The 13,277-nt window shown below is 39.8% G+C and overlaps 1 protein-coding gene across 3 annotated transcripts in view; it reads left to right on the top strand.

Annotated features, from left to right (window-relative positions):
* LOC148370163 (receptor tyrosine-protein kinase erbB-4-like) overlaps window positions 1-13,277 on the top strand; it is a 377,191-nt gene that overhangs the window by 321,382 nt on the left and 42,532 nt on the right. For 2 of the 3 annotated variants that reach the window (XM_088332561.1, XM_088332559.1), the window contains exon 20: window positions 5,437-5,622. In XM_088332561.1, the coding sequence (XP_088188687.1) occupies window positions 5,437-5,622 (186 nt within the window). The remainder of the gene's footprint in view (window positions 1-5,436; window positions 5,623-13,277) is intronic. The other variant, XM_088332560.1, reaches the window with a different exon arrangement.

Below are 13,277 nucleotides of genomic sequence, written 5' to 3'. Positions count from 1 at the left end.
GAACTTGTTTTGAGTAAAATATTCTTTATTTTAACCGAAAAATAATTTCAACTTGAACTTTATTATCAAAAATGCTATATAGACAACATACTGCTCATCCCCATATGCTAACAGACAATAAATAAGACAAAATTCTTATAACAAATAGCAGCAAGATCAAAAAAAGACAAAAGTATGCATATCAAATTGTAAATATGTATAAGGTTCCGAATAAAAAAATCTGCTAAGTATACCTTGGAATCTAAATAGAGCAGATTTGTCAAAAGGTTTGAGAAGCGATTGGGCAGTGTTTTTTTCTTTTTTCTTATTTCAAGACATGCCATTTTATTTCCCAAATAGAATTTGAAAATAAATCCTTAAAAGAGCTGCACACAATTTGGAACATTTTTTTTTTCTCTGCCCCAATATCTTGTCATGATTCATGATTGCAGCCTTTGCCAGCTCATTCATGATGCTCGTGCAAGTACGTGGGTTTCTCAGACACAAAAAATATACTTTACCTTTTCATGTTTCTTTGTGGTTCGGGTTGTGGTTGGCGTTTGGACTTTCGTAAAAAGAAGGCTTTCTCTCATAATGTGTTCCTCCCCGAACAGCTCAGAAAAAGATAAAAGCAGATAGGCAATTGAAAATAAAGCATATGGGTTCTTAAAAGTTTGGCATTTTTAACACGTACTTATAAGAGAAGATACTTAGCTTTCATATTTTAAGGACACCTTAGACGATGCACCCCACCTCAAAAATAAGCAAACTTGATAAATTAGTATGTTGCTCATTTTAGGAAATAAAACATCTAAGTACTTATAATATGCAAAACAATCAGCCAAAGTAGACAATTTGAATTGTTTTAGATATAAAAAAAATATTTTATAAAAGAAAACACAATTTAAAGTAGTGTAAAACTAGTAAAATTGCACTTAAAAGAAGCATGTTTTTTTCCCATGGGGTGAATCTTTAGTTTTTACTGTGCATTGAAAAACATAAAATCCTTACGCCATTTTACTAAAGTGAGACATTTTATTAGCATAGCTTTCTAATAGCACTATAAAATGATTTCGTAAAACAAATTTAAAAAAAATTGCTAAGCAAGATGATTTGGCTTATTTTAAGTATACATTTTATTATTTTACTAGAAAAAAACAAGTTAAAATATTTCAAATCAAGCACGGAGTGGGCAAAATGATTTGCTGATGTGTAGGAATATGTATTATCTTGTCTTTTGACTAACATACTAAGAGAAATAAAAAAATGAACAAGATTGATTTGTTTCTAGCAAATCATAATATTTTCTTAAACAGCTAAATATGTTTCCACAATTATCATTTAAAATGAGGAAAAGCAAAGACAATTCCGTTTAAATTGCTTGAAACTACAAAACTGACACTCGAAATAAGCGTTTTGTTTCTGTAAACGGGTTAAGATTTACATTTTCAAGTGCAACTTCATGAACATTTTGAAAACAGTCCAGAATTCTTTTTAATCTTCTTCCAGTCCCAATCTCAAATTCCTTCCCTTTGCGTGCACTTGAGGGCCGAACCCTCGTGCGCGAGCAGGTGGTTCCTTGAAGTGGTCATAAAGTGGCAGCACTTTAAAACTGAGGCGTTCCTCTGGCCTGTGGCGCTTCCGCACTTGCAAATTAATCTACCGCCGCCCTCTTTACCGGCCGAGCATCTATATTTATCTTCCTCTTCATTAGCGCCAGCAATACATGCAGGGATTTATCCGATCTGAAACAAATTATCGCCTGTATTCCGATTATGTAAAGCAATGTAAACACACTCAGAAATCTGATTGAGTTCCTAGACCGACTGCAAGTTTTCCGAATGCAATAGTTGGGCAATTCCTTTCATTTTCCGTGTATCGTATTTTGCAACCTACAAGTCCCTCCGGAGTCTAAATCGCACCAGCCAAAAAATGATTATAAATAAGAAGTAAAAAAAACATATGTACATTGCACCTCCTAGTGGTACAGAAAATATTTCAATACAAAATCATAGGTATAAAATTATTCATTTTATACGGTGGAATCCCCACCTAGATCTGCGCCATTTTTGTCTGGCATCCTGCCGCAAAACTGTGCTCCATGGCACTGGCCCTTAGTGTCTTCAAGTGTTTGAATATTACAGATTGGGGCTCTAAGATATATTAAAATAACTCTTACACAGGAGTCGGGAACCTTCTTGACTCAAAGAGCCACAAAAGCAAAATATTTAGATTTTCTTTGGGGGTGGGGAATAGCCACACCATATATTTTGAGACAGAATTCAACAAAACCGCTTAACACGCTCTGCAGACAAAAGCTTATTCTTTGGCACATTATATTTCACTGTGTGACATTTGATGATTTGATAAAATCTATGAAATAGTGATAATGCCTGAGCCTGTGTCCCATATATATATATATATATATATATATATATATATATATATATATATATATATATATATATATATATATATATATATATATATATATATATATATATATATATATATATATATATATATATATATATATATATATATATATATATATATATATACATATATATATAAAACCCCTATTATGTGTCTCCCTCCCACATTTACTTAAGGCTAATTTTGTCATAAATAATAGTTTCAAAGTGCAAGCAAAATTCTTTTGTAAAAATGTCACAAAACTCTGCAAACAAGGATACTGGCGTATTTACCTTCAGTGCAGGGCGAGACGGTGCTTGCGTTTTGTGCATAGCTCCACCCATCCCGACCACTCATCCAATCAAACCTGCTGCCGTTTTGGTGTATTTACAGTTCCCTCTGTGGATTTTAATGATAAGTTGTCTCAACAGTGAACATTAAATAAATGAGCTTCCATATGAATATCATCTTAGCCATGTACAGCCAAAACAAGGTTTTTGAGGTGACACTTTGACTATAAACTGTAGTTAAAAATGTGCCCCATACTGAGTGATGGTTTGGATTTGCGTGCACTACAATAAGCTTTACTCGCGCAAATTTAGAACGACATGGAGAATATTCGCATGGAATCAATCTTGTATAGGTTCCCTGACCCCTGCTCTAGCTTAAAGAAAATGCTTACCGAACGATCAGTTTCACTCCAAATCACAAAATCCAATGAAAGCTTCATCACGGTAGAAGATCCACAGCCTCCTCCTTCCGCTTCTATGTCGCTTATGTCAGACTCATCATCACCTCCGCTTCTCACCAGTCCCTTACAAATCTCTCGCTAACTCTAAACTTTCTTTCTGCTGCTCGATTAATGTTTTTGGCTGCATATTTCACTAATTTAAGCTTGTAATCAGCAGAGTATGATCTGCTTTTCGCTGCCGTTTTGCTCAGCTGTTCTCACTTGTTTAATAAATTATCATTGTTCTGTCAAAAAATTAAACTATGAAAAAAGCTTCGACTTGTAGTCAGGAAAATACAGTACTTGTGCATGTATACTCAGTTGGTAAATCTGATTTTGTCTGCGCAGGCGCGGTTTACCTCATCGGTATAATTAGATGCTACAAAGCACTGTTGAACTTTTTAGTACCCAGACGAATGAAACACACTTACTCGCTAAAAAAGTATCTGTGTATTGATTGGTTCTGAGGAACCGATACTAAGAATCTTCCGTCCTTTCTTAGGCCGGTATATAGCAAATTACGATGTACGAAATCTACTTTTGGTGGGTTGTGACTTGAGCTGGTACTTTGCCGTTAGTGGGAGGATGCAGTGCGGAGGAGATGGCCCATTAGAATAAAACTGATTTTAAAATCTGCACATGCAAGGTTTATAATATTTATAGTTTTTAATTGTCTCCCTATTTATTATTTCCTTTATCACTAGAGTTTCATTCGCCGATGGGTTACAGCTATGCAACTTTGCGATGGTAGACTTCCTTGTTTTTCTTTGTATTTCTTGATAGGCGCTATCTTCATTCCCATACTTAGCAGGATTTTGCTTCTCCCTTTAGCATCACTGCAATCCTTGGGAACGGTTGTGAATAAATACATTACAAAGCTACAGTATTTTATCACCGATTCTTGAAGTCTTCAATTTTGATCATAATAAAGAAAGTAAGGGAGTTCAACCAATAGCATATTAGCATTTCCATTATACTTGTAGTACTAAGATAAATGATACAGGTAGTAAGATAAGCAGGTAGTTGCCTCACATGGCTGACGCCTCTATCGGTATGTGAGTGTGTGTGAATGGGAAAGTGTGAAGCACATTATAAAGCTCTTTGGGAGGTTCTCATTGACTTGACAACCGCTATATATAAATGCAGAGCATTTACATTTACATGCAAACTCTGGCTTACTCTTACAAAAGCCTCAAGTGTATTGGTGGATTTCTCTGGGACATTTCTATTTTATTTCCTACCCTCATGGCTAAAATGCCACAATTGTATCCATTTACATGAAGTGGATATCACAATAGTATTCATCCATATATAGTGTAATTCTGCAGCTCGGCGCCGCAGTGGTTAGCGCGTGTGCGGCACAGTTCTGAGGTCATGGGTTCAAATCCAGCTACCGGACTTCCTGTGCGGAGTTTGTATGTTCTCCCCGTGCTTGCGTGGGTTTCCTCCGGGCACTCCGGTTTCCTGCCACATTCCAAAAACATGCATTTCAGGTGAATTGGCCGGTCCAAATTGTCCCTAGGTGTGTATGAGCGAGTTGTCTGTCCCTGTGTGCCCTGCGATTGGCTGGCAACCAGTTCAGGGTGTCCCCTGCCCACTGCCCAAAGATAGCTGGGATGGGCTCCAGCACCCCCGCGACCCTACTGAGGATAAGCGGTGCAGCTAATGGATGAATGGATAGTCTAATTATAGGCTTCTGGCAAGCCATGTACAATCACAGCTTTTGCACACAGGAGAAACAGCAAACGAGCAAACTTTTTCATTGATTTTGGTGAGTGACATTAGCGAAATCAGTCTTTATACAGTGTGGAAAATTATGTTTACCTAATGAATGCCTTGTACGTGTGGTTATTTGTTTTTCTCTCGTCATGTAAACTATTCATTCGGATTGCTCAAAAAATCCAATATTTCCAATTTGAATTATTGCCTGCATATAAACGTCGTCAATGAGGTGAAAGGTGTACTGGTTTCATTTAGACCAACCCTGGCCTAAAATTATTTGGGCCAGAGCGACATTTATGAAACAAAGCCAGGAAAAGGTTTTGCGCTGTTTTCTTGATATCAGAGGAAATATCTCAAACTGAACCGCATGCAAATTCCGTCAGAAACCCGTCTTCATTCATGCATATAGAGCTTGAGTATCCATGCATAATAGATACACGAACTGGCTCCTTGTTGTGCGATGAAAACCGAAGCTGATATGTGTGACAAATAAACGTTATGACTCTCAAACGTGTCGGGACTCTCAAGGAATCAGAGTACGTTCCAGATGGAGCTGCGGCCCTCTTAGTTGCTGTCTGTCTTTGACCCAGGAGGCGCTGATCATGGCCAGCATGGAGCACCCCCACCTGGTTCGACTCCTGGGAGTTTGCCTGAGTCCTACCATCCAGCTGGTCACCCAGCTCATGCCGCACGGCTGCCTCCTCGACTACGTGCACGAGCACAAGGACAACATCGGCTCGCAGCTGCTGCTCAACTGGTGTGTCCAGATTGCCAAGGTGGGTGACCGACCGCCAATGAGATCAAAACCCTTTTCCTCAAGTGCTGAGCAAATATTTTGCAGAGCCCTTTTGGGGATTTAAGTCCATGTTCTTCAATGATAAGATGATATAAATACCCACAAACAAAACTATTGGATTGTAGATGTCCAGCAGCTAATCGATTTATCAAAGAATAGTCCAGGTCGGGCCTAAAATGTCAGTCCTCAATCCCTCACTAACTTTTTAATGTTTTTAACTATCCACCCGTTGTTGTTCTTTGTTTCTTCTCTTTGTGGAGGATCCGTCCTCCTCTCACACAAGGCACCCCACTTCCGTATGCTTGTCTGCACTGTCATCCACGCCCATGGAGATTGCACCCCTCCTTCTCCCGGGACCTCACATATCAAATATGGACATTTTGGGCTGCTTCAGGCTCGGTCTCTAAAAACAAGTCGATTTGTTGGACTTGGGCGGATTCGGGCTTTTATCCCGGCAGGCCAGGTCGGGCTGAATTTTTCTTGGTCCAATCTTATTTCCACCGTGTTTCTACCACTAGCGGCAAAGGGAATTTCTCCTTTTAGGCTGGGAAGTGATGTCATTATGATTGTTTCCATTTATTTTAGTCAATGAGAATACAAATACAAATGTGACGTCTGCCTTGTAACATTTCCTGGATATTTTTCCAGTCATACTTTGCAAGCTATGAAAAAAATTATGAAGGATAAACAACGCGCTTGAAGTCTGTAGACGAATATTTGTAGATTTCAAAGATATCAATTATTCGCATTGATAAAACGAAATAGAGGACGAATGATGAATACTTGATTCCCAAGGTTGGAACTGCAACCATGGGACATAGCTGAATCCGTCCCATTTTTAATAGTTAGTGACTTCCTCACAAAACAACACTGCTCACACCTTGTTTTGAAACCATTTAAGACAAAAATGGTGATCAGAATGAACCTAAACGATCTTAAATAATGGTACGGGACGGGCCTAAAAGAAACTAAGAGCAGGGGGTGGAAGAGCAAAGTTGTGTCATGTGTGGCAGTTTCATTTTTGTTCTGTCCCCCTAAAATGAAATTGCCCTTTGTGACCGCAATCCAATATCCCGGGTTGACTATTGCAGACAAAAGGGGCTGCCAGAACACTATTTTTGGTTTTGGACCGCTGAAGCGTACCATTGTGTCCCACCTAAAATGATCTGCAGTTTTTGCCATGATCCATTATCACCTGTCGACTATTGCAGAGTGCATTGGTCGAAAGAGAGCATGTTAAAAATGGGCTATTTTGCGGATTTTCGCTCATTGAAGGGCACTCTTGCCCCTATTAACCATGATAAACAAGAAATTACAGTCTTGTCACTTAAATCTGTGTAGCACTTTGCATTCCTCGAAATCCTTCAAGTAGCTCTCAGTTTCTCAAAGATAAGACTGCATTGCCCCGCTATCTGACTGCATGCATCCCGTGCACACCCACTGCAGGAAAAGATAAATCGTCATTTATCGTTCCTGCGCAGAACATGGTCGGGTGAAGAAATACGATGGGATTGAATGACACAAGTTCAATTCTGGCATCCAAAGGCATTCCTTATCGATACTTTGTCAGCCGAGACTGCTGAAATTGATTTTGCCATCTTTGTTGAGTCGGGCGCACCGGTTCTCCCGAATCGGTGATGAGAAGATTGGTTTGATGAGGTCTGGGCAGGGGGGTTTAACTCTTCTTCTCCCCCAACAACAAATGAGTCTAAGGGCCTGAAGAGGAGGTTACTTAAGCAGGTACTTACTGCTGTAATTGGATTCGATTGAGTCTGCTTTGATGGGGGATAGCAACTCATTTTTGGGACTTGTTGTGCATTGAGACACCCTACACACTCTGACTGATTGGACTAGCACGAGTTTTTATCAAAGAAATTATATCATGGAGCCCAAGGAATAAGTATAGATCCTTGTCTCTTTCACCTTGGAAAGCTGTCAAGGTTCGAAAAATTAGCTTACTTGAATTGTATACACTAGACCCCAGGATACAACATTACTCTGTTCTGAGGTGAGATCACAAGGCGAAATTATCGTATAGCTGGAGAATATAAATCTATGGTGCTTAGCTCTTTAAAAACATTAAAATACAAAATGTTGTAAAGTAAGTGCTACAAACGTGTAATCTAGGTGTATATGATTAAATGATAATGTAAAAAAATACATAAGTGAAGGGAAAATTAAATTTATTTTACCTTTGGTGTGACGTGTCCGAGCTGGTATATTAGAGTTAGTGGTGTATGCAGGGGGAGGAGACGACGGATTAAAAATGCAACCCCTAACATTCCTGAAATGTTGTTCTTTAAACATTTGGAGAATGTGGACGGTTTTGGTCTTTTTTTAAAAGGTAACACCCTGAAATGGTGTCCCAAATTGAATTAATTACTTCAAGTTTTACTAAAATTGAGTAATCTGATTTGGAACACGTATAAATATAATATTTTTCTTCTCACCTTTTTTTTTGTTTTTTTTGGCAATAAAATGCCTGCAGATGAGTGTAGCATGGGCCTCATAGCTGGAAAACAGGTGAGACAATGGCTTAAAGCCATATCAGGTACCTTGTCAATTTTCATCACAATCTAAAAAACAAAATCATGTATTTTACACATTTTGCTATGGTTATATTAGGTGTTTTCAAAAGTGGCCGACAAGTTTACACCTAGAAAAACTCTGGCATATTTTTTTGAAAGAGTTGAAAAAGTTTGAGTTCTCTTTCCAATCAATGATTGTGCAGATTTGCACGGGATGATTCCACATAATAATGGATCCCAGGTTGCATTTACGCAGTTCATTTTCATCTCTGATTTGAATTCACCCCTGTAAAATGGCATTAGATTATATTAGGAATTTCGTTTGCTAACCAATGTGTCAATTATCATTTAAATTGACTACTACTAATTGGCTAAACATGTTTGGATCTAAAGGAGGCTATCTCAGTTTTATCAAACAGGCCCATGAACCTTAATGCCAGTTGTGGACCGTGAATAAAAGTCTGTTATTGGCCAAGAGTGGTAAGACTATGAAGATAGTATCTTGTGAAATCACTCCATACGAGAGCATTCAAGGAGGGTGAAGCATGATTTTAGCTTTAATTAATATTTGCGGGACAACGCTCCGTCGTTAACATCCATGAGTACTTCCACAAACATAGACGTCATGTGTCATCTTGCGCATGCGGGACAACTCTGCCGTTCAAACAAGAGATAAAGTCGCATTTAGTTGGAAGAGTGAAAAATCTCACAAAAACATTGGCTTTCCAGCAAATTGGAATTGAGCATAAGGCTCTGAAGTGTAAACCTAAAATGTAAACGGCAATTTTCTTGACGCACGGGCAGGCACTGGGAGAAAAAGGGCGGGGTTACTGTTTAGCCGATCAGAACTCACACACAAAGCACAATAAAAATCCGCAAAGTAGCAAAACCGCGAAAAGTAAACCTCGATACTGCGGGGGATCACTGGACTCCAAAAATCCGACTTCCAATCATAGTTAAACTATCGCCTGCATTTTAACTTGGTCACTGTTCCTTTCAACAGCTTTGGACTTTTTTGTTTTCCTCTGGAGAAAGATTTTTTCTTTTCAGCGACCACCTGGACCCCCACAGCCAGGGTCAGGACAACGGCAAAAACAGCAGCCTTATGTGGGCTCTGACCCGGGCAGGTGACCGCTGAGCCGCAAATAGATTGTCTGCGGCCCGTCGCCAGGCACTGACTCTTTATCACTGAGTGTTTTGGGCATTGAGATAATGGCGGTCATTAATCTGAAGCCACACTCGGAACTGCCTCGCTTGCCACATTTGCGCACACTCATGCACTGACTGACACTTGCCGTAACGCACACAAAAACACACACGGCACAACACATTTCCGTCCCTTTCAATCTTTTAATTTATGAGTTTGTTCTTTTCTTTCTTCTGTAAAAGCACAACTCCCTTTTTCCCCACTGAGGGCATGCGCTCCATTTAGAAGAAGTGAAAATTTGCCCTTTACACGTTACGCGAGATACACTGTGCTCCCTCAAGTATGTCTGTCTGTTTAAATCCAATGGACAGTGCATTATTACAGTGCATTATTTAGCGCCCCCCTAGTGATAAAATAAACTTTATTTGTTAAAAAAATATATATTTCAATAATAATTAAAAAAAAAAACATGGACTATCAAAAACATGTGTTTTTTTAAATACATCTGGGTCTGCCTTTTTTTTTTACTTTACAGTAATCCCTCGGTTATCGCGGTTAATGGGGACCAAAATCACCCGCGAAAAGTGAAAATCCGCGAAGTAGCGACGCCCCTTCAAAAATGCTTAAAAAATATATATTATTATTATTTTTTTTTTATTATTTTATTTTATCATTATTTTTATTTTTTTTTAGACCTGCGAAGCGAACGTGGAACCACGAAGTAGCGACGCCCCTTCGAAAATACTTTAAAAAAAAAAAAAAAAGAAGTTTTTTTTCTTTTTTATTTTCTTTTTAATAAATTACTTTATTTTATTATTTATTTATTTTTTAGACCCGCGAAGCTCTGAACCCGCAAACGTGGAACCGCGAAGTAGCAAGGTCCCACTGTATATAGCATTTGCCTCAGGGCCCGGTCACACAGCCATTTGCGTCTGTATCGAGGCTGAATAACGGCCAGAAATTTCTGCCTGTGAAGCAGACGCTGTTGGACGCTTTGAGATTGCCATACAGACGAGGTACAGCAGTGCTTTACACGCGGTCGGAAATTCACACGCGGTTGGCCGCGCAAAAAAGTTTTGCGCTGCTCAAAACTTTAAGGGCCCGGTCACACAGCCTTTCACGGGCGTATCGAGGCTGAATCACGGCCAGAAATTTCTGCCTGTGAAGCAGACGCTGTTGGACGCTTTGAGATCGCCATACAGACGAGATACAGCAGTGCTTTACACGCGGTCGGAAATTCACACGCGGTTGGCCGCGCGAAAAAGTTTTGCGCTGCTCAAAACTTTAGACCACGTGTTAACCGCGGGCGGCACACGTGGTACACACGAGGTAATGACGCGGAAATGACGCGGAAATGACGCGGAACGACGTGCTATGGCCGCGGCCAGGGCGTGGTTACACGTGGGTAGGACGCGAAATTTCAGCGGGTAATCGTGGGTGGAGCACGGTCATAGCATGTTCTGCGCCTGTATCGCGGTGTTATTACGTGAAATTAGCGTGTTACGCGTGTGACGGTCAAACGCCTTTCTCCGCGTATATACAGCGCGATTTGCCGAGCACACGTCAGTTGTGCTCGAGACGTCAAGGGGGTGAACATGGATCCCCGTCACCATAGTGACATTTCTTTTCATTTCATAACAAGATAATAAAATAAAAATGAAAAACTATTACAATAATAACATATTGGCTTCTTCGGTGCCTTAGCTTAAAATCTTGATCTTCACGGGACTGTGTCTTGAGCGGTTATGATTTCTACAGCCCGGTGTTATGCCGAGAAATGCATCCCTGCCGAGATTTGCATCCCCTTGCTACTACAACCACTTTTACCTCGTTTTATCTCACTTTTAGGGAATGTAATGGCGAACATATAACCAAATCCACTTCGTCTTGCATTTGTTGGGAATGTAATACAACATAAACCATTCCGTCTTTGTTTTTGTTTCGAACGTAATCGAACGGTAATGCACACCGTATATAAATAACTTTTGAGAACTGTTATGCACTCTACCGTAAAGCTTATTATGCAGAAATAAGCTTTATGGTAGAGTGCATAACAGTTTCAATACGAGCGATTTAAATAGAAAAAGGCAAAATAAACATGTTACCTGCTCAAAAGTGATTTGTACACGGCGTGCATTACCGTTCGATTACATTCACAAATACAAAGACGGAATGCTTTACCTTGTATTACATTCCCAATAAATGCAAGACGAAGTGGTTTTGGTTATATGTTCGCCATTAAATCCCCTAAAAGTGAGATAAAACGAGGTAAAAGTGGTTGTAGTAGCGAGGGGATGCAAATCTCGGCAAGGATGCATTTCTCGGCATAACACCGGCTCGGCAGCTTTCATACCCGTGTTCCACACGCGGAAATGACGCGATGAGGGAGTGGAACAGTCGCCGGCGTCTGTTTTGTGGGCATACCACCGATGAACAGCGGGTTGGCCAATTTTGCGCATTTTCCATCGCGGGCAACCACGGGCAAAAAGAAATCGCAAAATTTTACCCGCGATACAGACGCAAACGGCTGTGTGACCGGGCCCTCACCTAGAGGGAGCCGACATAATTGTCCACCATCTTGCTGTTAGGGGTACCCGAAAACCTGGGGAAAAAAAACAAGAATTAAAATAGTGCACTTTGGTCACTTTGAGTCTATAGTTCAGTGTGTATTCTTCCCTGTGCTTCTTAGCAACTGTTTTCAGTTCCCCTACACAATGCAACAACATCTAGTAGTCCATATTAAGGCACTGCTCCTTTACATATATGATTAAATTGTATTTATTCATATAGTTAGGTATTGCATGATGTATCTGTGTATTTGTTCTTTTATATACAATTTAAGAGGTCCATAAATAATTTAAACAAATAATCGATTGACAATTCACATTGAAGAGGTGAGTTTAATTTTCTTTACCTTTTAACTTCATCAGGAAAACGGATGAACAACCATTCAGTTGATCCTAAGGTTTACTACACAACAATTTTAAGTGAATTATTTGTCACCTAATTTGAAAGTTCAGCATACAGTAATCATGACATACACGCTCTCAGATTCAATTTTTTTTCTAATCATCAACATAAAAAGGTTCAATAGAACACAACACAAAAATAAGGACAAGAAAAAAGACAAAAGAGATTGGTTGGGATCCTGGCTGGCACCATTAGGATAGGAAAACAAAATGGTTGGCAAAATTATAGTGTAGACAGAATTTTGGACAACTGGGTGTTATTGTATTTATGTTATTTGATCAAATTCTCCTTTAATCTCGCCAATTACTCCTTGTAACCATTCAAATGAAATTTAGTTTCAGTGCGACGATGGTCTGGATCAGTTTCCGGGCGGGAGTGTGCAGTGCGGAATCCTCAAGGCATGGTTGGGATCAGAATCGCAAGTTGGAGGGAAAGGTAGCCTTTTTTTGCTGCTGTCTACTAGCGGGTCCTTTCTCCGCCCCGAGGAGTTCTTTAACAAGCATAACGCCCTACGCTAACTTTTGGCTCAACAGTGAAGGAGCATACAGGTTACACCTTTATTTTGGCCCCTGGCTAAACTGGACTGCCTTGGCCATCGGCCCGATCCAGATTCCAATGACCGTTTGCTGGATCACAACTCTGTTCTTGCGGAATAGGATGCGGGCACGCTAACACCTTTCTTGCCCACCTCCTGGGGTTGTTTCCATGGCAACCACCAATTTTCCTTTATTTTCACAGACACAAGATGGGATCAGACTAACCCTCAGACTGGTGGAGGTAGGGGAGCAGTTCATGTAGTTCAGTACCTGCAAAACTAAATGCTGTCCAAATATTATGTACTTTATAATGGCATATATTTGTAGTTTTTTTTCCACATTTGTTTCGACATATAGCAGGATTGCTTCCCCGTTTTCAATGATTGAACCGGACCCTGAATTCAATTGGAGATTTGAGCTGAATGGGCCAAAAGGCTGTGGGTAGTCATTAACT

This window comes from Urocampus carinirostris, chromosome 3, assembly GCF_059441175.1.
Source record: "Urocampus carinirostris isolate Australia breed hairy pipefish chromosome 3, RoL_Ucar_1.0, whole genome shotgun sequence".
NCBI classification, from domain to species: domain Eukaryota; kingdom Metazoa; phylum Chordata; class Actinopteri; order Syngnathiformes; family Syngnathidae; genus Urocampus; species Urocampus carinirostris.
The sequence above is the reverse complement of the archived record's forward strand: the minus strand, read 5'-3'. Positions and strand labels throughout refer to the sequence as shown.